The sequence below is a fragment of the Scyliorhinus torazame genome, chromosome 7, assembly GCF_047496885.1.
Source record: "Scyliorhinus torazame isolate Kashiwa2021f chromosome 7, sScyTor2.1, whole genome shotgun sequence".
Lineage (NCBI taxonomy): Eukaryota > Metazoa > Chordata > Chondrichthyes > Carcharhiniformes > Scyliorhinidae > Scyliorhinus > Scyliorhinus torazame.
The window spans coordinates 110,597,725-110,624,516 of record NC_092713.1 but is presented as its reverse complement, the minus strand read 5'-3'; the positions used below and the strand labels follow the sequence as shown (position 1 = coordinate 110,624,516).

Genomic DNA, 26,792 nt, shown 5'->3' with positions numbered 1-26,792 from the left:
GAAGCAAAGCATTAACCAAGAGCAGATCATCAAAAATTAAATGAAGCAAGTGATTGAAAGTAATGAGATTTGTAGGTGCTACTGATATAGATGAAATCAGAACATGTATGACTGTGAAAACAGCTTGGGAACCAAAAATGCATGGCGGTTCCAGCAGAACCCTGAGAACTTTGAGAATCTGCCAATATAGCTAAGAACTTGAACATCCTCAAAATCTTCTTTTCCAATGCTATTGTCAATTAAGGCTTCTGGCCATAGCTTTTTTTTCCTGACTGCATTGAATTTTCCACAAAATGAGTAATTGGCAAGCTGCCCTCGGCCAGACCAGTAATTGTGCTTGCGCTAATTTTGAAACTCTTAGACTATTTTTCCAGTTCTTGAGTATATACTTTCTATTTAATTGAAACTTGTATGTTCATAAGTTCGTACGATATAGCAGCAGAATTAGGTCATTTGGCCCATCAGGTCTGCTCCGCCATTTGATCATGGCTGTCTCATCCTGATCTTAACTCCACCTGCCCGTTCTCCACATCCCTTCAACCCATTAACCAATTAAAAATCTGTCTGACTCCTCCTTAAATTTATTCGCTGTCCCAGCATGCACCACACTCTGGGGTAGCGAATTCCACAGATTCACAACCCTTTGGGAGAAGTAGTTTCTCCTCCACTCCCGTGTTAAATTTGCTACCTCTTATCCGAAGATTATGACCTCTTGTTCTAGACTGCCCCACAAGAGGAAGCATCCGCTCCACGTCTACTTTATCCATAGCTTTTATCATTGTGTACACTTCCATTTGAAAAATAATTAAGCTGAAATGTTTATTCTGTTTCTCTCTCCACTGATGGATGTCGGTCTGCTGAGTTTTCCCAGCAATTTTTGTTTTTATTTCAGATTTCCAGCAGCCACAATATTTTTCTTGTCCACCAATTAAGTTAGCTTCACTGACCCTTGTAGAATGCTGGAGTTGTCGGTGTTAACGCAAGTTTTTTTCTTATTGATTCAAAACAGGGTGGTGGCGACTGCCCAGAAATGAGCATTGGTGCAATCAAAATTGCTTTGGAAATTTCTCTTCCTGGTTCTTTCATCTACGTCTTCACCGATGCACGATCGAAGGACTACAGGCTCACTCATGAAGTTTTGCAGCTCATCCAGCAGAAACAATCTCAGGTGAGTCATGGGTCGAGGACACACAGGGTGGAATCTTCCATTCTCTTCATGCAGCTAGCAGGCTGCACAGCTGGATTTTCTTGCCAGATATGGTAGTTTGCCTCCCTGGTGCCAGGGTCCTGGATGTCTCGGAGTGGCTAAAATGCATCCTAAAATGTGAGGGAAATCAGACTGAGGTCATTGTCCACATTGGCATGAATGACATAGGTAGAAAGAGTAGCAAGGTCCTGCAATGGCAATTTAGGGAGCTAGGTAGAAGATTAAAAAGCAGGACCTCTAGGGTAGTAATCTCAGGTTTACTTCCCATGCCACGTGCTGGCGAGGCTAGCAACAGGGATATAGTGCAGTTGAACATGTGGCTAAAGAACTGGTGCAGGAGGGCGGGCTTCACTGGGATATCTTCCAGGGAAGGTGAGGCCTGTACAAGAAGGACGGGTTACACCTGAACTGGAGAGGCACCAATATCCTGGCTGGGAGGTTTGGTGGTTTGGTTCGGGTGGGCTTAAACTAATTTGGCAGGGGGATGGGAATCAGGGCAGTAAGCCAGCAAGTGCAGAGACTGGGGATGAGCATGGTACCAGTGTCAGGCTGGCTAAGAGGAAGGGTAGGATTGGGGAGGTCGAACTTAAGTGGGCCTGGAGGTCTGGAGTATATCTACTTCAATGCATGGAGTATAACCAGGAAGGCAGATGACCCTGGGAGAGTAAGGTGGCTGAAAAATGCAAGGAGCAGGTGAAGCTAGCCATTTCCCACTTCTACTACACGGTAGCAACACTAGTTGTATTCACCACTAACAGGATGCTGCCATCAAGGAAAATAGGCATTCTGCCTATCACACAAGTGGTATATGAATTTCAATGCCGGTGTGATGCTAGGTATGTAGGATGTAAGTCCGATTAAACAGCATATCCCTTCAGCTGTTTGCAATAGACAAAGTACAGACTGCACAAAACCAGCCCAGGCTTGCAAAACTCAAAACATAGGCCTGAATTTTCAGAGTGGTGGGGGCTTGGCCTTCTGAGGAGTCAGTGGGGAACGCATCGTCACTTCAGCAGGCATGATGCCATTTCTCACACTAATGAGTTGATGGGATTTCTGCTCATCACGAGGAGGAATTCCTGCATTGGAGAGCTGCCGGCCAATCTGATTGGCCGATATCTACCCAGCCTTTCCAGGCACAGTGCTGCAGTGGTGGAAGAGGCACTACAATATGCTGTCTGGAATGAAGTTGTGGGAATGGGAGGAAAGGTAAGACATGGGTCAGGGTGGGTAGGCAAGGCCTGGAAGGTCATGAGGGGAGATTGGGGTATAGGCAGTCAGGTTGGGGAATTCAGGGATGGGGGAAGGCCATTAAAGTGTCCACTTAACAACTGTAATTTGAGCAAAGATGGACTTTCTGTCTGAGGCTCTGTCTGCCCTAGTGTAAAGTCTGAACAAGTTCGAGCGGGAGGGATACAAGACCGAATCACGTCCATGTAATTTCTCCCACTCACCCCCCGGCATCGAGAAGTCTAAAATTCTGGCCATTATGTCTAACATTAGATATGATTCCGTGTTTGGACAGTACTTACCAAAAAATCCTGAATGTGCTAAGAATTGCACTGAAAACCAATTTAAGCTTATCAATTGAGCTCACAGTGTGGTTCACTTATACTAGAAGCTATGTATATATTCATGCACGTGGCCCATTCTTTGCAAACAGAAGTAGCATGTCCATGCATTGTGCCTGGTTCATCCCTCACAGCAATGCATTGACCAAGCAGTCAACATGCATGCTTTACATTTGCACTAAAAGCTTGGCAATTAACTGTTCCCTGGTGGATTCTCTGTGGCAATGCCTCTATTGATCAAGAGTCCACTGGCAGCCAATCGGCATGCTCTTCTCATGCAGTATAAATTGTTGTTCCTTTTAGGGTTCGTTTTCTTGCGAACTGTCCTGATGTATGCAAGACGCATAACTTGGACAGCATGACTCTATTTTTTAAATCCAATTTCAAGTGAGAGTTTCCTGTATAGCCGATGAGAAAAATTGTCAATTTGGTGCCAGTTTGGGTAGATTTGAACCATGGAATCTCTCACTTGAGAAACCTGATTCAAACTGCTGAAGCTAAATTCAGTAAGGACTTTTAAGCCAGGAGGGCAGGAACTATTCATCCCATCAAATCCCATTTCATCGGATAGAATTTACAGTACAGAAGGAGGCCATTTGGCCCATCGAGTCTGCACCGGCCCTTGGAAAGAGTCCCTACCTAAGCCCATACCTCCATCCTATCCCCACACCTCCACCCTATTCCCGTAACTCCATCTAACCTTTTTGGACACTAAGGGCAATTTAGCATAGCCAATCCACCTAACCTGCACATCTTTAGACTGTGGGAGGAAACCCACCCAAACCCAGGGAGAACATGCAGACTCGGCACAGACAGTGACCCAAGCTGGGAATCAAAACTGGGACCCTGGTGCTGTGAAGCAACTGTGCTGCCCACTTGAACCCTGATTGCTCTCCCATTCAGACCCTCATATTTGGAGTCGTAGAGTCATACTGTCTGGCTTAATAGCTAAGAAACCAGAAAATCTGACATTTGTTGTTCTATTTGTTTTTACATTTGTCTGAGTGAGACAATGCAGAGCTAAGTTTGTTTACCCAGAGAGCCTTCAGTTGTTCTGAGGAAACAGAAGTGGTTAATGCAAAGACCGGAAATCTGTACTACTGAGGTACATCAGTTAAAACGTTCACAGTGTTGAAATACAGAATTGTGCTGTAAACTCAAAGTCTGTTGGCCAAGAAATATTATACTTGGACCAGAAGCAAGATATTTGCAGATTATTATATATAAAAGTAATTGAGTTATCTTTGCCGATTCACTGGTTAATCCTCGAGTTCACTGTGCTGGTGGAAGAGCAAAGCTTGGGGGAATATGTTTTGTTGCCACCTCAGCCCAAGTTCAGGCCCAGGAGGATGGGCAGTATATTTATTTTAAAATTAGAACTGAGGGAAATGTAGTGTTGCCGTGGGACTGATTTGGAAGTGATCTGCACAGGAGAATTCTGCTGAGCTAGTTTATATGATTATCTGGAACTTGTTGAACAAATGAAATTCCCAAGTAATTTATAAAAAAAAAAAAATGTTTTTGGAAGTTGTCAGCCAGATGATTTGGTTGGCCATCCCACCATGGAATAAATAATAACCTTGTCTGTTTTCTCTGTGCCTCTCATGCATTCGCAAACTAATCCAGGAAACAGAGTTGTCATGTCTAAGGGCCCACACATTACTCACTGCTGAATAGGTTCAGTGTTCCGGGATACTTAGAAGCAACATGTCAGTTTGGTGCTCGTGCAGTTCTGGCCTATCAAGGATCAGCTCTTACTCATGACTTATGATATAATATGAAATGAAATGAAAATGAAATTTGCTTATTCTCAAGTAGGCTTCAAATGAAGTTACTGTGAAAAGCCCCTATTAACTAGAGGCTGTAAATAGTAAAATTCACCTTGTGTTGAAACGCATTTCATGTATTAGACATAAGAACATAAGTGATAATGCATATATAGTTATTTTTAAAAATCCCCTTGTCGTCCTCCCAGTTTCCATACAAGCTGTGCACGATTACATAATTTCAACATGGAGAATGGTTGTGTTATATTTGCCGATGTCTCTTGTGCAGAAGGATGATCAAGCAAGGTTCCCACTGTTGGTTGTTAGCTGAGAACCTTCAAATTTGGATGCTGATTTTAATTTAACAGGGAAGGCAGCCCATGATCGTACTTATTTTCTCGACTCTGATATGAAGGACTGATCAATTATCATGATCCTAGAGGGCTGCTGGTGCCTGTCAAATCATAACATCCAGGATGAGTCACTGTTTTCTGGAAAGGAGATTAAAGGAAGATGACTGAGGACCATTTGAGGGGAGATTGGGGTCTCCTTTCAGAGACTTTAATTCCTCCTTAACCTTTTCATCGTGTCAAAATTGTTGAGAAATTTGCAATGTGTCATAATTACATTTTAGATCCCAACATCAGGCATGTAGAAACAAAAATCAGGAAACAGCAGGGTATTGATAAAAGATGATTACACTGACCTATTCAATCAGCCTCTTCACTTTTCATAGTAATAGATCATCTGACCTGGCTGTTGCTACCCAGTAGTAGTGATGGAAGTGAATGCAATTAATACAAAACAACGTACACTTACTGAGATTTTTCTTACATTTTCCTTTTTTACAGGTTGTATTTGTGTTAACTGGGGACTGTGGCGATCGAAGCCATGTTGGTTATAAAGTATACGAGGAAATTGCTTCCACAAGTTCTGGCCAGGTGTTCCACCTTGACAAGAAACAAGTGAATGAGGTAAAGTGGCAAATAGATGCACTTAATGTCAGGGTTAAATGCCCCTTCCATCAAAAAATATAACTTTTAAGAGAATATTTCTCAAGATCAGTTGGTTAACAATAGTCAACATTTATATTGATATTAAACAGCCATTTTAACTGGATTTCCTCTTTGTTTCTATCCTTGCTAAGTTGAAATCGAGACTCACCATACCATCTTCTAACTCATTTCTCCCTGTACCTGAAAATGTTCCTCCCTCAATCTTACCCTCCTTCTACCTATGGATTTTCAAATTCCAGTTTGGATCACATTATTAGATTTGCCTTGTTTTTTCACTATTGGTAGCATTCAACAATTGGCTCTTAGCTTGAATAATAAAGAAATCTTGTAAGTATTGTATGTTTCAGAAGCTATGTTAAGCAGAAGAATAGGAGCAGTATTTGTAAGATGACGTTTAAAGTAGAGAGTCAACACACCAGATGACCAAACCTATTAAATTAAGCGTTCTCTGAAATGGGCCAGAACTTAAGCCAAATATGATTCTGGTGGCATACAATGAATGCATGCCAGAACACAGGCTCAAGAACTGTCCTAAAATTTTCCTTGGGCTTCATCATCAGAATTCAAAGAGATGATTGGTATTCTGACGCAATCTACCTGTTGGGCCTAACTAATCTTCACCCATACAAAGGCTCACGGGTAACTCCAAGGGGGTTGCTGGTTGGGAGGTTAGGAGGTGGAGGTGTGCATGGGAGGAAGGGATGAGGCAATCGAGAAGGGGATGAGATCAGGTGTGTTTGAGAGGGTCACCAGTGGTCCTAACTGCCGGCTCGGATGATAAGGATCTGGACATATTGGTTGGTGTTTGCAACTCACAAGCACACGGACCAATCTAAACAAACTAGAATGCAGATCTAAAATGGGTGCATGGATCTCATTGTACAACAACTTGTACAACAATGCTGAACCTTGATTTCATTCAACCCAATTCAGATTTTCTTTCAGTTTTCCCTGTTTTCTTTCACTCCATGTGGAATACAGCATATCATTCCACTTCTGACGAAGACTGATTATTTATTCATCATTGTCCACAGTTAATTAGGCCGTCTATAGTTCCACACATATATGTGTATTCTGAGGACTCAAAAGATTCTTGCTGAGATTTTCTAGTTGAACTTTTAAGGCTAGGATATTTTCCTGACTATTCTGAATTTCATTTTGCTACCATGATTTATTGACCTACAACGCAGGCTCCGGCAGTTAAATGATTTTACTGTAATGTGCTGGGAAAAGACCAACACTGAGTGAAAGCAATATTCCATTGGCAGCAGTACTCCATCTAGTTAAGTGGATAAAGACTTGATGAGCATTGTTTCTTTTGTAATTTACATACCACAACATTCCTTCAACAAATGAGTCAATCAAAAAGTAGCATTCAAAAGTAAATTTGAGCTTCTTTCTATGCAGTTAAAAATCCTTGTGTATGATGCATGTCACATTTTAAATATGAACAGACGTTCTCTTTTCTTTCAGAATCTCTTAACTATAGACAGAATGGAAAAACTGACAGTTGCCATATTTCTTCCTCATCCAGTCTTTATTTACCCCTGCAGACAATATTTTAACATAATTAAAGAACTATGAAAAGCAAACTATAAGTTTGCCAGTACAATTTATTTTCCTGCCTAGACTCTCTTCACACTTTTCCCCTACTCCCATGGGTTCTGTGACTTGCATGCCATCACTGCCACTGACCAAGAGCACAGTTGTCTGATATTTCCCACAGTGAGCAGCATCATGATATGGCAGTTTACACAATAAAGACCACACTTTTGAAGTGAATCATTGATTGTTAACAAGGTTTAACAGTGCATTGAACGTAATTGGTCAGCTCTGAATTTAAATACATTTGAGTGAGAGGTCATTTGGTTCAATAGAATTCTATATATTTGGGGTAACTGGAAAAAAATTCAATTCATTTAAACTCCATGTTTTGTTGAGGCTGCGTACATTCAGAGTGGATCCAAAATGAACCTACCCCATGTAGGTCCCTATGTGTGGCACCTGAGAAAGGTTCACCACATAATTCCATTGTTAAATGTTCTACAGTTAGAGACTTCCATCAGTTGGCTAAATGACACAGCATGTAGCCTATTTGAGAAAGAAGGAGATAGCAAACCGAAATCAGTACACATTTTATAATGTACCTCTGCTACCAGAACCAGTAGAGATGAGAGAATTATACCTGACAATTACTTGTGGGGTTTCTCTCATCTAAGCAAATGAGTTACTCTGGGCGCGATTCTCCACTCCCACGCCGGTTGGGAGAATCGCCTGGGCCGCCAAAATTTCCAGGGACGCCGGTCCGACGCCCTTCTGCGATTCTCCCAAGCGGCGGGAACGACCCGGTCGAGTTTCGCAGGCCGGAGAATCGCCGGAGACACCCAAAATGGCGATTCTCCGGCACCCCAGCTATTCTGAGGCCCGGACGGACTGAGCGGCCAGGCCAAAACGACGGGTTCCCCCCAGCGCCGTCCACACCTGGTCGCTGAAGTCGTGGGCGGTGCGTGAACGCTGGGGGTGCGGCCTGTGGGGGGGGGGGGCGAGTGGGGATCCTGCACCGGGCTTCACCTGCAATGTGGGGTGGCCCGCGATCAGTGATCGGTGCCCACCGATCGTCGAGCCGTCCTCTTTGAAGGAGGACCTCCTTCCTTCCGCGGCCCCGCAAGATCCGTCCCCCATCTTCGTGCGGGGCAGATTTGGAGAGGACGGCAACCACACATGCGCGGGTTGGCGCCGGCCAACCCGCGCATGCGCGGATGATGTCCGTTATGTGGCGCCGGCCGCGTCATCTATGCGGCGCCGCTTTTACGCGGGCGACAAGGCCTGGCGCGGGTAGATGACGCGGCCCCGATACTGGCCCATTGTCAGGGCCTGAATCGGTCGGGACCGGGGCCGTTCCGCGCCGTCGTGAACCTCAACGGCGTTCACGACGGCGCACCCACTTCGGCGTGAGAGTGGAGAATCCCGCCCTCTGTCTCTGTGGGAATTTACATTACCGTTGAACTGCACATGCTTTTTACGGGGTGAAATGAAATGAAAATCGCTGATTGTCACAAGTAGGCTTCAAATGAAGTTACTGTGAAAAGCCCCTAGTTGCCACATTCCGGCGCCTGTTCGGGGAGGTTGGTACAGGAATTGAACCGCGCTGCTGGCCTGCCTTGGTCTGCTTTAAAAGCCAGCTATTTAGCCCTGTGCTAAACAGAGTCAGCATGGATTTATGAAAGGGAAATCATGCTTGACAAATCTACTGGAATTTCCAAGGATGTAACTAATAGAGATGATGAGGGGAACCAGTGGATACGGTATATTTGGGCTTTCAGAAGGCAAGTAAAGTTAAAGCATACAGGATTGGAGGTAATGCATTGAGATAGATAGCAAAGTAATTGGCAGACAGGAAACAAACAGTAGGAATAAACTGGTATTTTTCCAAATGGCAAGCAGTAACTAGTGGTGTACCACAGGGATCACTCCTGGGACCCCAGCTATTCACAATATATGTTAATGGTTTAGATGAGGGAACTAAATATATTAGCTCCAAATTTGTAGGTGACACAAGGTGGGAGGGTGAGCTGCGAGGAGGATGCTAAGACCCTTCAGTATGATTTGGTCAAATTGAGTGGGAAAATGAATGGCAGATGAAGTATAATTTGGATAAATGTGAGGTTATCCACTTTGGTACCAAAAACGGGAAGGCAGACTATAATCTGAACGGCCATAAATTAAGAGCAGGGAATGTGCATCGAGACCTGGATGTCTTCATACACCAGTCACTGAAGGTAAGCATGAGGGTGCAACAGGCAGTAAAGAAGGTAAATTGTATGTTGGCCTTCATAGTGAGAGGATTTGAGTATAAAGAGCAGGGATGTCTTTCTGCAATTATGTAGGGCCTTGGTGAGGCCACACCTCGAATATAGTGTACAGTTTTAGTCTCCTTTTCTGAGGAAGGATGTTCTTGCTAGAGAAGAAGTACAGAGAAGGTTTACCAAACTGTTTGCTGGCATGGCAGGACTGATGTATGAGGAGTGATTGAGTCAGTTAGGACTGTATTCACTGGAGTTCAGAAGAATGAGGGGGGAAATCTCATAACCTATAAACATCGAACAGGGCTGGACAGGGCAGATGCAAGAAGGGTGTTCCCAATGGAACTTGAAAATGTAGGTGGTCAGAAAAACTTGTGCTAGTATAAGGAATTAAAAATGTTAACCTTTTTTGCAAGGGGATTTGAGAACAAGAATAAGGACATCTTGGTCCAATCTGATCAGATTTTGGCGAGATCACCTGGAGAATTCTGTGCGCAGTTTTGGTCTCCATATTGAAGGAACGATTTATTTGCCTTGAGGCAGTACAGTGAAGGTTAGAAACATAGAAAATAGGAGCAAGAGGAGGCCATTCAGCCCTTTAAGCCTGCTCCAACGTTCATTATGCCCCAGGGATTTTGCACCCAGCAGAACTTGCCCTGATGGTGCTGCTGCTAGGCCGGGCGGCCAGATGTTGGAAATCGTGGGGTCACTGTCGAGGGCAAGGGGGGTGGTGATGACCTGCAGAGAGCTGAGCACCAGTGCTCCTCAATCCATGCCATAGTCTGGCCCCTGTCTATGTGCTGAGTGCTCGCTCATGCGCATAAGCTGCACGCGGTGCGCCCCGGGAAGGGCGGGGGAGGGGGGGGGGGGGATGCCTGGAGAGATGGGCCAAGGGTTCGGATGTCAGCCCACATTACGGAAGAAAGTGAGAGAGACATCATACTGGTTGTGCTCAAGGGTGTTTAATGTGGTGTACAATTCCCCACTCTCCCGATGGTGCTGCTTCCCCACCACCCCTCCCCGGTGCCCGCAGTGATTCTCGATATGCTTTGTCCTCCTAGCTCTACCACTATGACTAGATATCTCCCCAAGATGCACATCAGAGGTGGAGGCAGCCAGCTGCTTGCCTGGTCCTGTGGCCTTTGATACCACTGCGTCTTCTGGGCACGGAGGGCCCCGCGGGGCACCCTTGTTAGCGGCACATGCACCGTTCTGCTGCCCTGTCCCTTTTTTTTAATAAACTATTTTAATGAGGTATTTTTTGGCATTGTAAACAGTAGAATTACAGAATGAGAAAACAAAAGGACTGTACAGTAAACAAAGTATATAGTGCAATTGCCGTAGCCCGCCCCACCCAGATCTCCCAAATTGACCCCCCACCCCGCTGCTGATTAATTCTCCGCAAAGAAGTCAATGAATGGTTGCCACCTCCAGGTGAACCCTAACAACGATCCTCTCAAGGCGAACTTGATTTTCTCTAAGCCCAGGAAACTCTCCATGTCTGACAGCCAGGCTTCCGACTTCAGGGGCTTTGAGTCCCTCCAAGCTAGAAGTATCCGTCTCCGGGCTACCAGGGAAGCAAAGGCCCAGACGTCGGCCTCTTTCTCCCCCTGGACTTCCGGGGCCTCTGAAACCCCAAAAGTCACCACCTCTGGACTCATTGCCACACTCGTGTTCAGTTCTCTAGCCATGACGTCCTCGAACCCCTGCCGGTATCTCCTAAGTTTTGGACAAACCCAAAACATGTAGACATGGTCTGCCGGTCCTCTCAGACACTTTACACACCTGTCCTCTACGCCGAAGAATCTGCTCATCTGAGACACTGTCATGTGGGCCCGGTGGATAACCTTAAATTGAATCAGGCCAAGCCTGGCACATGTTGCAGTCCCATTGACCCTGCTCAGAGCATCCGCCCACAGGCCTTCCCCAATCTCCCCTCCCAACTCCTCCTCACATTTATGCCTCAGCTCCAAGGTCTACGTCTCCTCCGCCCCCATGAGCTCCTTGTAAATATCCGAGACACTTCCCTCTCCCACACATCCTCTAGACTCTACCCTATCTTGGATCCCCCTTAGTGGCAAGAGTGGAAAAGATGGCATCTGCCTACGCAAAACGTCCCGCACCTGAATATACCGGAATTCATTCTCCCCCCCCCCCACACCACCACCCACTTCCTTATCATGGCTATGTTAGCCGCCCAGTAATAGTTGTTGAAATTCAGCAGTGCAAGTCCCCTTCCCTCCTGTTCCGCTCGCGCATCACCCTCTTCACTCGTGGGAACTTGTCCGCCCATACAAAGCCCAAAATGATCTGGCTTATCCTCTTAAAAAAGGAATGTGGAATGAAAATGGGGAGACACTGGAACACGAATAAGAACCTCAGGAGGACCGTCATTTTAACTGTCTGTACTCTCCCAGCTAACGACAGCGGGAGTGCATCCCACCTCCGGAACTCCCCTCGCATTTGATCTACCAGCCGGGACAGGTTCAGCTTGTGCAGTCGACCCCAATCCTGCGCCACCTGTATTCCCAGGTACCTGAAACTGTCCCCAACTAACTGGAACGGCAGGTCCCTCAGCCGGTCCCCTTGGCCCCTCTCCTGAACTACAAACATTTCACATTTTATCATATTCAATTTGTACCCCGAAAACCGGCCGAATTCCCCCAGGGTCGCCATGATTCCGTCCATCCCTGCCATCGAGTCCGAAACGTACAAGAGCAGGCCATCTGCATACAGTGAAACTCTATGCTCCCGCCCCTTCTGAAGCCCACAGAGCTATTGCCAGTGGCTCTATAGCTAGCGCAAACAGCAGTGGGGAGAGGGGGCACCCTTGTCTCGTCCCGCGGTGCAGTCTAAAATAGTCGGAAGTCGTCCTGTTTGTCTTCACACTCGCCTCGGGGGCCTAATCTAGCAGCCTGACCCGGTCGTTGAAACCCACCCCAAATCCAAACCGTCCCAGCACCTCCCATAAGTACTCCCACTCTACCCGGTCAAACGCCTTCTCTGTGTCCATTGCCACCATTACCTCCACCTCCTTTCCCTCTTGGGGCATCATGATCACATTGAGCAATCTTTCGCCACCAGTTGCCTACCTTTACCGAACCCTGTTTGATCCTCCCTAATAACACTCAGCACGCAATCCTCAATCCTAGTGGCCAAAGGCTTTGCCAGCAGTTTAGCATCCACGTTCAGAAGGGAGATTGGCCTATAAGACCCACACGACTCCGGGTTCTTGTCCCGTTTTAAAATTGTAGCACAATCAATCACTCCCGAGACGAGTAGAGAAGGAGTCAATCGATGGCTTTATTACGCAGACTTGTTCCCCAGCAGCACAGTTACAGAATGCGGCTGCTGGGAGAACCCGGGCTCTTATCCTCCGCCTTACTGGGTGGAGCCAGTAGACGGCTGATCCAATCGGGACCTGGCGTCTATCCACCAATAGCCTCCCAGCATCACAGGGTACCGTAATACCCCTAATGCATACCACCACATTCACCCCTTGTTAAAAAAGAACCCGGCGGGGGTAGTGGGCCATATGGTGGTAGGGGTTTACAGAGTCGGTACCTGGGATGCCACTAACACAGCGGCTATGCTCCGATATCAAATTACTAGCACTATTTACAATGCCGCTTTTACTGGGCAACTGAATTATTTACAGAGGCATTTCTTGCTTTGTTATAAAGATTCAATCAGTCGAATGGGTGCCCTGGTCGTCCTCCCCAATCGTCTCAGCCCCGGTGGTGATGCAGGTGATGGCTCGGGCACCGTCGTCTCTGGGAGCGTAGCGATGTCTCTTCCTGCTTCACTACCCCTAGGCGGGGCCGGGGAAAGGACCGATCCACCCGGGAAGGGGGCATCTGTGGGGTGCGCCGGTGGGAGGGAGGGGGTGATTGGTGTTGGAGGGGATGTGTGGAGTTCCGGCGGACGCCAGGTCCCGCAGAGAGACCGTGTCCTGTCGGCCGTCGGGATACGCCCCGCGTACTGACTGTTCGCGTGGAAGAGATGAACCCTCTCGACCAACGGGTCCGATTTGTGCACCCGCACATGTTTTCGGAGCAGGATGGGTCCCGGGGATGCCAGCCAGGTCGGGAGTGACGTTCCGGAGGAGGACTTCCGTATCGGGATGTATAAAACTCTCCGTGCTCCCAGAGTCAATCAGGCCGGGCACCTTGTACCCGTTTATGAGCACCGTCATTGTTGCCGTTTGGAGCGTTCGGGGCCGCGACTGATCCAGGGTCACCGAAGCCAGTCGCTGTTGCTGCATCGGGGCATTTTACTCCGGCCCCGTGGGGCTGTCCATCCCGGGGTCCTTAGCCGTCAGCCAAGATGCCGGCGTCCACGGGTCGCACACGGTCGGGGGTGGACACGATGGCGCCGCCCATTGATCGCACGTGGCCGGAGGAGCACAAAATGGCGGCGCCCATCCCTCCCGCATGGAGTCTGGGACCCAAGATGGCGGCGCCCGTTGGCCGCACATGGATCGTTGGGGGGGGGTTGAGGTTGGGGTCCTGGTTCTCCCCGGAGATTGTGGCGACCACCCGGGCCTGGCACACTGCTCGGAGGTATCCTTCAAAACACGCTAACCAGTGTTTAAAAGTGGCCGCTGAGTTTGCCGCGTGGGGGCTGATTCGCAGACACTCCGGAGTGATTCAGAGCTCCATGTTCTTTAAAGTTTGCGTAATAAATTGTAAGCACAATCAATCACTCACGAGACGAGATGAGAAGGAGTCAATCGATGGCTTTATTATACAGACTTGTTCCCAAGCAGCACAGTTACAGAATGCGGCTGCTGGGAGAACCCGGGCTCTTATACTCCGCCTTACTGGGTGAAGCCAGTAGGCGGCTGATCCAATCGGGACCCGGCGTCGATCCACCAATAGCCTCTCAGCATCACAGGGTACCGTAATACCCCTAATGCATACCACCACAAAAATCAAGGAGATGGTAGCCTGCGACATCGTCTGGGGCAGCACCCCTCTGTCCCTTGCCTCATTAAAACCCTTGACCAGCAGCAGCCCCAATATCCCGGAGAACTTCTTGTAAAATTCTACCGGGTACCCATCCGGCCCCAGGGCTTTACCTGATTGCATGGCCTTTAACCCTCAAATATCTCCTCGGCTCCGATCGGGGCGCCCAGCCATTCTACTAGCTCCCTACCCACTTTTAGGAATATCAGGCCGTCTAAGAAGTGTCTCATCCCCTCCAGCCGCGCGGGGGGCTCTGAGCTACTGAGTCTGCTATCAAAGTCCTTGAAAGCCCTATTCACACCTGCCACATCCCCTACCAAGTTACCACCTCCATCCACCACTTTACCTATTGCCCTAGCGCCTCCCTCGTTCTGAGCTGCTGAGCCAGCATCCTGCTGGCTTTCTCCCCATGTTCATATACCACACCCCTCGCCTTTCTGAGCTGCTCCACTGCCTTACCCGTGGACACCACCCCAAACTCCGCCTGCAGCCTCCTCTGTTCCCTCAAGTGCTCCGCACTCTGGGTCCCCGCATACCTCCTGTCAATCTGCAGGATCTCCGCTTTCTGTCCTGTCCGTCTTGTCTCTGTGAGCCCGGATTGAAATCAGCTCCCCTTTCATCACTGCCTTGAGCGCCTCCCACACCACCGCTGCTGGGACTTCCCCCATATCGTTGACCTGCAGGTAGTTTTGTATACACTTCCTCACCCTCTCGCACACCCCTTCATCCGCCAGCAGTCCAACATCCAGCCTCCACTGCGGGCGCTAGAAGCTCTCTTCACTCACCTGTAGCTCGACCCAATGCGGGACATGGTCGGAAATGGCGATTGACGAATACTGCGCATCCACCACCCCTGTCAGTAGATCCCTACTCAGTATGAAAAAATCGATCCGGGAGTAGACCGTATGGACGTGCGAGAAAAAGGAGAACTCATTCCCTGTCGGCCTGCCAAACCTCCATGGGTCGACCCCCCCCCCATCTGCTCCATGAACTCCCTCAGCTCTTTTCCCATTGCTGACACTCTGCCTGTTTTTCAGCACGACCGGTCCAAGCCCGGATCAGTAACTGTATTGAAGTCCCCTCCCATGACCAGCTTGTGGGAATCCAGGTCGGGTATCTTCCCCAGCACCCTCTTTATGAAATCCGCATCATCCCAGCTTGGCGCATATATGTTGACCAGGACCAGCTTCCTCCCTTCCAGCTTACCGCTAACCATAATGTAGCGCCCTCCCCCGTCCGAAACAATACTCCCCACCTCAAACTGCACCCGCTTGTTCACCAGAATCACGAATCCCCTGGTCTTAGTATCTAGCCCTGAGTGGAATACCTGATGAACCCAGCTCTTCCTCAACCTAATCTGGTCTGCTACCTTCAGGTGCGTCTCCTGCAACATTATCACGTCCGCCTTAAGAGTCCTAAGATGCACGAACACCTTTGCCCTCTTCATCGGCCCATTTAGCCCTCTAACGTTCCACGTGACCAGCCTAGATGGGGGGCAACGCACCCCCCCCCATACCAGTCAGCCGTCCCCTTTCCTGGGCCTGCCCCCAGCCCCGGCCCCGCACCTCTGTGGCCCCGCCTCATGGCAGCGCCCATCCCCGACTTCTTCTAAAATCAAATCCCTCCCTCGGCAGCCGAACAACCCCCCCCTTCCCCCTAGCTTCAACACTCTGTAACCTAACCCCATCCCTAATCTGATTGTATACACCCCCGCCCCACTGTGCCAGTATGTCTCCCACCTACTGTTGCCTACCTGCCCTCCCCCCGCCCATCGAAATCATCGCCCTCCTCAACCCAGCCCTGACAACTGCCCACTTTAAGAAACCAACGCCAACCAAAGTCCGTGTAAAGAAAAACAAGGCCAAACTCTCGCCATGGTACAGATCAAAGTAATACTACTCAAACTAATACAAAGTCAGAAATCCCCACCACCATCCCCCTCACAGCCCAGAAAACCCACCGAAATCGAATAATTTTTTTAAACTACTTTCCCCTTCTTCAACAATCGAAGAGAAAAAGCCAAGAATGAAAATGAGCGAACAAATAAATCCGTGCAAACAACATTTAAAACGAACAGGAAAAACAGCTTCTCAAACTTAGAGCAGAATGTTCTCAAGTTGGCACCAGTCCGTTCCTCCTGGTGAACTCCATAGCATCCTCGGGCAACTCAAAGTAATGATGTTGGTCCTCATGAGTAAACCCAAAATCGCGCCGGATACAACAGTCCGAACTTTACCTGCTTCTTGAACAGGATCGACTTGACTTGATTAAAGCCTGCCCTCCTCTTGGCCACCTCCACGCTTAAATCTTGGTACACCTGCAAAATGCTGTTGTCCCACTAATAGCTCCGCATGCGCTTGGCCCACTGGAGAACGCGCTCCTTATCCAGGTACCTGTGGAACCTGACCACCATCGCCCGAGGGGGGTCTCCCTGTCGCGGCTTCCTCACCAGCGCTCTGTACGCCCGATCCACCTCCAGCGGTCGGGGAAAGCCCCATCTCCCAGCAGCTTCTGGAACATGTTCACCACAAACTCCCCGGCATCAGCCCCCTCCGCCCCCTCCGGGAGGCCGACAATCCTTAGGTTCTGCCCACGGGACCTGTTCTCCAAATCTTCTACCTGTTCCAGCAGCCTTTTTAATGGTCCCTCAGCAACCCCACCTCCATCTCCACCGCCGTCTGGTTTTCCTCCTGTTCAGCTAGCTTCCGCTCCATCCTCTCCACCGTTTCCTTAATCGGGTCCAGACATTCCCGTTTCTGTCTGGCGAAGCGTTCCCGGATGACCTGCGTCAGCTCCTCCGTTGAGGGTTAGTTTTGTTTCTTCCCTTTCAATCCCTTCGGGCTCTCTGTTCCATAAACCAATATAGACAACAGACACTTGTTCACTGCTTCTTCAGGTCCAGCGCTTAAAAATGCAAAAAACTTCGGGGGGAAAGGTCCGAATGTCTAGCCAGAGCGGGAGCCACCAAATGAGCAACCTACTCCCTCATAGTCACCACCGGAAGTGTGCCGCCCTGTCCATTGTTCTGTCTGTGAGACGTTGTTTCATCAGGGAGGTGGAACCCGGGGGAGCTGGTGGCCACGGTCGCCACTCCATGGGACAGGTCCAGTTTGGCACCCAGCGCCCCTCATCCCGGTCGGTGCCAATAGGGCTCTGGGGTTCACCTTGGGACAAGGGGCAGCTGGTTTGAGCCCCGGTTGCCCCTGCATCATCTGGCTCTGCCAGTCCTGGCGGTTCCCCATCGTCCGCACCATGGTGTTGATGCCCTTGGCGATGCTCAGTGACTGGGACATGCTCCACAGTGATTGGGACATGCTCTGCAGTGCCTCAGCAATGATCTCCTGTGACTGGGACAAGCTCCGCAGCATTTCGACCATTCCCATCCGAGAGCGGGACATGTCCCACAGAACCTCATCAAGATAACATCCCCCAGTGAGTAGGACATTCTACTGAGAGCCTCAGCAATGGCCATTACCACTGTGCAACGCCTTGGACACCTTCAATAATGGTGACAATGTTATGCACCAGGCTCTCTACTGCGGTCTCCACCCTAGCCGTGTTGGCCTCGGTGCCGCGCATTACCGGTGACATCGCCTGCCTCTGACTCCTGCAGTGACGCTGACATCTCCTTCTGAATGTCCTGACCGCACTCTAACATCTCCATCAGCTCTGGGAATACCTCTTCCATTGGCTCTGCATCAGGCTGGGTCCTGGGATCCAGCAAACCTCCGACTGCTGTCTCGCCTGGGGGTTCCTGCCTCCACCTGATGCACATCAGCAGCTGTGTGGTGTTCACCAGATTATGCCCCAGAAGCCTGACCCCTACCGAGGTGTGTGTATCTGTCCTGGTGGAGGGTAGGGATGACAGCTGTGACACCTCGATCCTGTCTTCCTCGGAGCTCCGCTCCCAAGTGTTCTCCTGGGAGGTTGGAGAGGCGGCTGTCCGGGATGGGCCATCGCTGTCAGCTGGAGGACCTGCGAGAGAATGGACATGTGGTCAATGGGAGGGATGGGTCAGTCAGTAAGGCAGTAACAATTCACGCTTGAGTCCTCCGGATGGAACCCATTGGTTCCTCATCTCTGCGGCTTCCGCCAACCTCCGCGTGGGTGACCGCCCTGTCCTCGGCCACACCAGTCAGATCCAGGGCCCATTTCTCGAAGGAAGTGAGAATTTTTGCGTTCGGCACCCTGCCGCCAGTCTGGGCCCTCCCCCGGCGATTGTGGGAGAGCTTTTCCTGAGCGGAGACAGAGGGCATCATTAACCACATACGTGGTTCACAGTGGTGGGAGGGAAGGTGCAAAGGGAGCGTTGGGGGTGGGGTTACAGGGAGGAGGGTGAAGGGAAGGTTGAGGGGAGGGGAGATTGAAGGTAGAGGGCAGGGGTGGTGGATGCTTGCGTGGCGGTGGAAAGGTCTCATGGGGGGCCTTGGTGTCTCCCCACCCGTGCTGCCCGGTGTAGGTGTTTGACCTTTTTTCGGCACTGGAGGCCAGTCCTCCTGGTCACGCTCCCAGAGTTCTCAGCTGCCGCCACCTTGTCCCAAGCAGCACTGGCTGCCCTGTGACTGACCCTCCTGGACCCTCGGGGGAAAGGACATCTCCCCTCGCTTCCACTGCATCTAGGAGTCTCCCCAGGTCTGCATCGCCAAATCTTTGGGCTGGGCTTCTCTGTGCTATCGTTGCGAGCTGACTAGGGCTGGCTGAGTAAGTGCTGCTCGACCTTGTTAGCGGGGGCTGGCGAGTGTGGTGCCAGTAAATTGGCCGGCGAGCCCTCATTTGCGGCGAGAAGCCAGTGGGGCATCGTTAAATGGATCAATTAACGTTGAATAGCATTGCCGGCCTTTCTGGGCCAAGCACCGGGAAGTGTGCAGCAGTTCTTGCTCGCTACCGCACTTCTAAATCTTTCTGGAGAATTGCACCAATAGTTTTCTTGCCGTGTTCACGCACACGTGACTTGGATCTCTAAATTCCAGCAACTTCGGTCCAAAAGGCCATAGTAATTAAATGGGCAAGGACAGGACTAACAAATGCTGGATGCCTTTCATTCAGCAGCAACAGTAAATTCTGGCTCAATACTTACCCTCTCATTCAACTAATAGTGCTATAGATTGAACTGATAGTAGCTCTTCCTTGTGATTCTCCCGATATCGTGAATTGCACATACATTAAGACATACTTTCCTGTTGTTGCAGAAACTGGAAACTGCTTTTTTTTCATTATTTCACGATAGTTCTCTAATAGCAGACATTAATACTCTTGGGGTGTCCTGAATTATTGCACAGATGTGTATAATATGCTGCAGTTTTTTTAAGTTCACTATTTAGTGACACATGAAGACTTGTTCTTAAGGTTCTGTAAAAGAATGGAAAGGTCATTGAACAAAACCTTTGGGAACCAATGTTGGTATGTTTGATACAATCTGTAATTGAAGAAATGTGTTGAATAAATCCAGAGAAAACATTATTCTTTCAGTATTAGTGGTTCACATTTTGTGGACAAAGAATGTCACTTTAGTTAGTTTGGCAGAAGTTTGAGGCTGAGGTATGGTATATACTTTATCAAAGTACCCTGAAGTACAAATGCTTATCACGTTAAGGTACTTTATATGTTTTCAATTAAAGCCATATTTGTTTTCTTCTGGCAAAGTGAGTGGAAACAGAAAAATAAATGCAATCAGAAACTTGGAAGTAATTAATATGAGGTCATATGAAAATGTTCAGGTATTATTTACAAAACAATGGGTATGAACAAGTGTCAAAAAATGTAGCAGAGAAATATTGCTTGTTTCCAAAGATTAGGTCCTATATCTGCCAGTCAAGTTCATAATTTCTTGTACATTCTTTTTAACCTTGTTCCATTTCTGTGAGGTGCGTAGATCGCTGTAAGTACAGCGGTCACAGTATGATGTGGTCCTTTGTTTCAACTCTCTTCAGATTTACAGTGAAATCGTTCACAATTGATTTGTGGAAAGTTTGCACTTACCATATTATATTAATTAATTCCACAATTGTTCCCTTTAACTATGAGCTTCAAAGTGCTTTCCAAATCCCAACTAGGCCAAGTTGGAGCAATTTGGATTTAGTTGGACATTTCCCAAGTTTCCAAGTTCACATCAATCTTGACTCTCGACCCTACCCCTAGCCATTCAAGGTAAATATTTGATGGTTTCTTGTCAAAATTAACAAGCTTACATTCCTTACTTGTGTGATCACACCATTTGAGGAATGCATATTCTGAGACTGAGATTTAGATTCAGGTATAGATTTCCTCCAGTTCAGTATCTATGACTGCAGGTCAAAAAGACTTTCTGGCTTCATCACAGTCTGGCCACTGCACATCTCTTCATTCAGAGAGACAGCCATGTATAATGTGTAATGGGGGCAGGGCGGGGGCGGGGGGGGGAGAATGCATGCCAAAAAGAAAATGGCAGCGTGGAGAGCATGTTATTCTGATTTGCCCTCCACAGTTTCAGCATTGCTGTTTTCATACAACCATGTGCATGTCGACACAGTCAGCGAGGAGCATGTGTTTTAACTCTGAGGGTTACTTGCTTATAATATTAGGCAGTAAGAAGTCTTAGAACATCAGCTAAAGTCCAACAGGTTTGTTTCGAATCACCAGCTTTCAGAGTACTGCTCCTTCCTCAAGTGAATCTCCTGAGGAAGGAGCAGTGCTCCAGAAGCTAGTGGTTGGAAACAAACCTGTTGGACTTTAACCTGGTGTTGTAAGACTTCTTACTGTGCTCACCCCAGTCCAACGCCGGCATCTCCACGTCAATATTAGGCAGGATATCAGGCTGACGCAATCCTGATAGTTTGTCACGTGCATGGGCAGGACTGGATAATGATGGGCAATATCATTTGCTTGTTAAGTTGATGAGTTTGATATGTATAGCTACATAAGTCTACCCAAACAGGTGCCAGAATGTGGCGAATAGGGGCTTTTCACAGTAACTTAATTGCCAATAATGATTATTATATATAATTTACCACAAATTGAGCTTAGTGTTGTCCCCAAGGGGTCAGTACTAGGACCATTGCTTTTCTTGATACAAAAGAATGGCTTTTACTTGGGTGTGAAGAAAACAATTAAAATGCCGTAGGGGATCAAAGGACGGAACCCCATGGACTATGTGGCCCAAATGCTGGGCAACCTGGTGGGAAGGGCGAGCTTCCCCAGCTCATTGGTCACTTTGCCCAAAGACGGGGAACAGCCGAGAGAGATAATCGCCCAAATGCATCGGTACCAAGACCAGGAAAAAATCCTGCATTGGGCGAGACAAACCAAGAACTGTTACTGGGAAGGTCACCGGATTTGGATCGACCAGGACGTTGGGGCTGACCTGGCCCAGTGCCGGACAGAATTCCACAGGGTGAAGGCCACGCTGTAGAAAAGCAGCGTAATATTTAGGCTGTTGTACCCAGCCAAGCTCGGGGTCACATTCCAAGGCAAGGAACACATTTTCACAGCCCTGCAGTTGCAGGCAAGTTTGTCTCCGAGAACGGACTCTAGAAACGGCAGCAGGGACAGTGATGAAGAGTGCATCGGACGAGACTTTTACTTTCTACTTTCTGACTTGCCAACTGTGAACCACCACGTCAATCACTTTGTGCATCATTGTATTGCCTCATTCTGGGGACGAGGGATGGAAGAGAAGAAGGTAAGAGTGAGGGCAGCAGAGTGCAGGAGATGGTGAGCGGAATGGCAGATAAGCTCAGGAAACGGGTGACGGGGGATGCACAACCAGCCCCGGGAGGGTGGCCACCACACTAGCGCGATAGCTAGCACAGGGAAACGTACAGAAGAGAGAGGCCACAGCGCATCTCCCGCAAGGTGGAAAGCGCCTGGCAAAGGGTGGGGGGCAGACATTGGTAACAGGGGGACGATTGGGGAAAGAAACAGAGGGAAGAGGGTCCAGCTACATGGAGTGGGGGGGGGGAGGAGGATGGTGTTGGGGGGTGGGGAAACACCACACTGGGAACACTGGAAAACAGGGTGCAAGGGCAGTAGACTGGCTACAACAAGCCACATGTGGCAACTTGGAACAAAATGGAGCTGCAAGCAACCATTTTGGAGGGTCCCTGGACAAAGGGAATTCCTGGATGCAGGGGCTCACCCACATGGCGTACTCAACAGTTGGCGGCCATGTTGGGTGGCCCCTGGACAAAGGGAAACCCCAGAGAGAAGGGACCCGACCTTTCTATGATTTAGAGTTAAGGCTCGTAGAAACTGCTTTCAAATTGAGTAAAAATTGACTTTTTACAGTTCCTGACCAAGCTTACTGGGTTGGTTACTATATTGTACCAAACTAGAATCACATACATTAAACCACCATTTCTGTTGAGACAACATCACGGGTGAACATTTTTAATAGGTTTCCTTGATTAAATTTGAAGAAATATGAGGGGTATTCGAAAATAGTGAGAACCGACTCCAGTGGGAAACGGGATCACTTCTCATTCGTTTTGCTTTGTTGAAGGAATGTAAAGGAAGGTTGGTGGAATAAATTGTGTTTTGGCATTTCTTGGGAGTACTGGTTGGAAGTTAATTGAACCTGCACGAGTGGACATGAGGGTGAGGCATTCCGGGAGAACTGGGCAGAAGTACCCGCATCATATTCCTGGAATTGAAAAACTGTCCGCAATTAAATTGGAGATGTAAAGTCTGATGTGGGGGAGAAGAGGGGGGTAGGAGGGGGGGGGAGAGGGGAGGGGAACCCACTTACCCACTTACCCACTTACCCACTTACTCCAGTGGTGGGATGTTAATTATGCCCATTAATGAGCCAATTGACACCAATTATCCCTGAGCCCACATGATCAAGTGGTGGCTCATGGATTAACTGGGAGCTGCATGGCTCTCCTGCACTTCAGGTGGGCCACCCTGCAAACCTTTTGGGTTTCCCTCTGGCCTCTTAGTGGTGTTGGGGGAAACAGGCACTCGATGCCTGATGAATGGACCCTACATTGGGGAATCAGAGGGCTGATTAAAGCAATTCCCCTGCCCTTGTCTCTGATCTTCCTGTCCCCCTTCCTCTGCAAGCTTCTCCCACTACCCCTAACCCACCCTCACTCACTTTTGGCCTGAGGCCCCTCGATGATCCTGTGTTGGTGCACTACCAGCAGATGTTGCCACTTCTGGTGGCACCAACAGCAATGAGGAGCAGCCAGCCTCTGATTGGGCAGCACGGTAGCATTGTGGATAGCATAATTGCTTCACAGCTCCAGGGACCCAGGTTCGATTCCGGCTTGGGTCACTGGCTGTGCGGAGTCTGCACATCCTCCCCGTGTCTGCATGGGTTTCCTCCCACAGTCGAAAGATGTGCAGGTTAGGTGGATTGACCATGATAAATTGCCCTTAGTGTCCAAAATTGCCCTTAGTGTTGGGTGGGGTTACTGGGTTATGGGGATAGGGTGGAGGTGTTGACCTTGGGTAGGGTGCTCTTTCAAAGAGCCGGTGCAGACTTGATGGGCCGAATGGCCTCCTGCACTGTATATTCTATGATAATTCGCGGATGTGGGGCAGCACGGTGGCACAGTGGTTAGCATTGCTGCCTCACGGCACCGAGGACCCAGGTTCGATCCCAGCTCTGGGTCACTGTCCGTGTGGAGTTTACACATTCTCCCCATGTTTGCGTGGGTTTCGCCCCCACAACTCAAAGATGTGCAGGGTAGGTGGATTGGCCACACTAAATTGTCCCTTAATTGGAAAAAAATGAATTGGGTGCTCTAAATTTTTTTGAAAAAAGTAATTCTCGGATGTGATTTCCATTTCTGATGTCGTCAATTTGGGAACAGGCCCAATGGTGGTGACTTAAGTGCCTGATTAGTGCACAATTCTGTCAGGCCTCCCCCATGGAACTGATAGAGGCTCCCCAATGGTTCTCCAACAGATGGAGGAGATTCCTTTGGGCACATTAAATAATGCCCATTGTCTTAGACCATAAGACCAGAAATATAGGAGCAGGAGTAGGGCATTTGGCCCATCGAGTCTACTCCGCCATTCGTTCATGGTTATGTTTCTCATCGCCATTCTCCTGCCTTCTCCCTGTAACCCCTGATCTCCTTATTAATCAAGAACCTATCTTTCTCTGTCTTAAAGACACTCAGTGACTTGTCTTGTAACATGTATGCCAGATATTAGGTGTATCATAGCCACCCATTTATACTCATTTTACTGACTTAAAATATAAAATATGTCACTGTACAGGTATGAACACGTTTCTTGCATTATAAAGAAATAAAGACTTTGATTTATGTAGGATCTTTCATGGCCTCCGTTTACCCCAAGTGCTTCACAGCCAATGAAGTACTTTAGAAGTGGAGCTTTCACACTTACCTGGCAGGGGTGAAACCATGATCAAAAAGGTGGTTCACCCAGGACGAGGCTAGCCCATTGCACTTCGGGCGTGCTGACGCCTGCGATGTCCCCAAATGCGGGATACTCGACTGCAAAATTTGTGGTAGTGGGGGACTGCGTTCGCGCTCTCCCCTATTTAAAAAAAAAAGAAGTGGAGCTTTCACAACGTAGGGAACACGGCAGCCAATTTGCACAGAACAAATTATTAAATATGCTTTACTAGCTCCTACAATCAGCAATTTAATAATGACTGGGTAATGTTTTTGTGATGTTGTTTGGAAGATAAATAATGGCCAGGATACTGGGGATAACTCTCTTGTTCTTTTTCACAATTGAGTCACGGGACCTTTTCCACGCACTTGGCCAGGTAGAAAGGGGCCTCGCCTCTCAATCAAAAGATGACACCTCCAGCAGTGCAGAACTGTGATTCTGGAGTGGAATTTGAACCCATGACGTTCTGGCTCAGAGGCAAGTGCTGCTAACTGAACCATGGCTGACAACTATATTGCCATGTGTGAAGTACTATAACCATGTGTGAAGTAATATAACCATACTATTGTGGCTAACAAAAGATTTTTAAAATGTTTACTGAGCAACTTTTCAGATATAGGAATTCTGGACACACCTTCTGGAACCCCTCCATCCCGAGTGATTTTTCAACTGAGTCATATTCAACTACTTACAACATGAAATACATTGCTGTCAAGTGAGCACTAAACAGGAATATTTTGTGGGTTGTTTGCATTAGTTACTCTCAGATAAGTACAACAGGCTTTTGAATTTTTTTTTCAGTATAGGTTAATGAGCTCTCCATTATCTACTGATGAGTAGATCAAAATTACCAAATAATAATTTGATTTGCTTGGAACTTTGAATGCAACCTACTATATATGGGGGTGGCATGGTGGCACAGTGGTTAGCATTGCTGCCTCACAGCACGAGAGACCCAGGTTCAATTCTGGCCCTGGGTGACTATGTTGAGTTTGCACTTTCTCCCCATGTCTGCTTGGGTTTTCTCCGGGTGCTCCTATTTCCTCGCACAGTTGACAGAAGTGCAGGTTAGGGGGACTGGCCATGCTAAATTTCCCCTTAGTGTCCAAAGATGTGTAGGCTAGGTGCGGTTATGGAGTTACGGGGATAGGGCAGGGGAGTGGACCTAGGTAGAGTGCTCTTTTAGAGGGTTGGTGTAGACTCGATGGGCCGAATGACAGCCTGCTGCACTGTAGTGGTTCTATGGTTGTATATATGATTGACTGATATGCTTCAAGCAATGACTAAATAATTGGTTTACATTCAAGATTAATATGTCCCGAGTAGCTAAGCTACTGCTGCAGGAAAAGTGGAATGGAGAACTCCACTTCTAGATTTCTAATAAAAGTCAGCTGCTCGACCAGTTTGCCAAATCGAATGTGCGTGATATGTATAATACTTCAAAATATTAGCTGAACTTTAGGAATGCAAGTGTTCTAATTACGAATACTTGTGGCTGTGTTCAGGAACATTGTGTTATTTAAGTGAATTATGTGAATTTGAGGTTTCGCCAATTGTCTTTAATTTTATTGTTACTTCTTCCAGAACAAAAACCAAGCAGTAGCACGAATATACTTTTAGAAAGATTAGTTTTATGCTGTGAACAATTCTAGTAATCGGTTCAAGGAGATGAGAAACAGCTTTTTGCCACGAACATCATATTTTGTTTCATGATTAGCATTCTTGTTTTTCATTTATTTTTAATGATGCTGAACTCCATTTGAAAAGCACATTTAACGGAGTTGGTATGAGCCGCTTTGAAGCACAGAAGAGTATTTCTGAAAAAAGAGACATTTTGTCAAAGCTTTTCATCTTGCACTCATCAGGACATTCTCAAGAATGCAATGCAAGTGAAAACGACAAATTTATACCAAAAGAGAAGAGACTACTCATTGGGAAGTAAGTAGACTCTGATACAGATGTTGCTTGGAGAATGCACCAGTTGATGGTGACTAAGAGTTAACTGCCAAGCATTATTTGAAATTTAAACTGGCCAGCTTGCCTCTGGTCAAGGAAATTCCCTGAGGAATGAACTAGCAAATGGCTGTTACTCATTTTGTTTAGCTGAAACAGGTG

The 26,792-nt window shown here is 48.0% G+C and overlaps 1 protein-coding gene and 1 non-coding gene across 3 annotated transcripts in view; both read left to right on the top strand.

Annotated features, from left to right (window-relative positions):
• Positions 1–26,792, top strand: part of hmcn1 (hemicentin 1) — an 838,180-nt gene that overhangs the window by 128,460 nt on the left and 682,928 nt on the right. For both annotated transcript variants that reach the window (XM_072511251.1, XM_072511250.1), the window contains exons 3-4: positions 1,010–1,168; positions 5,396–5,518. In XM_072511251.1, coding sequence (XP_072367352.1) covers positions 1,010–1,168; positions 5,396–5,518 — 282 coding nt within the window. The remainder of the gene's footprint in view (positions 1–1,009; positions 1,169–5,395; positions 5,519–26,792) is intronic.
• On the top strand, positions 24,658–24,821 carry LOC140427536 (U1 spliceosomal RNA). Its single transcript, XR_011948555.1, has one exon. It is a non-coding gene; the product is annotated as a U1 spliceosomal RNA (small nuclear RNA).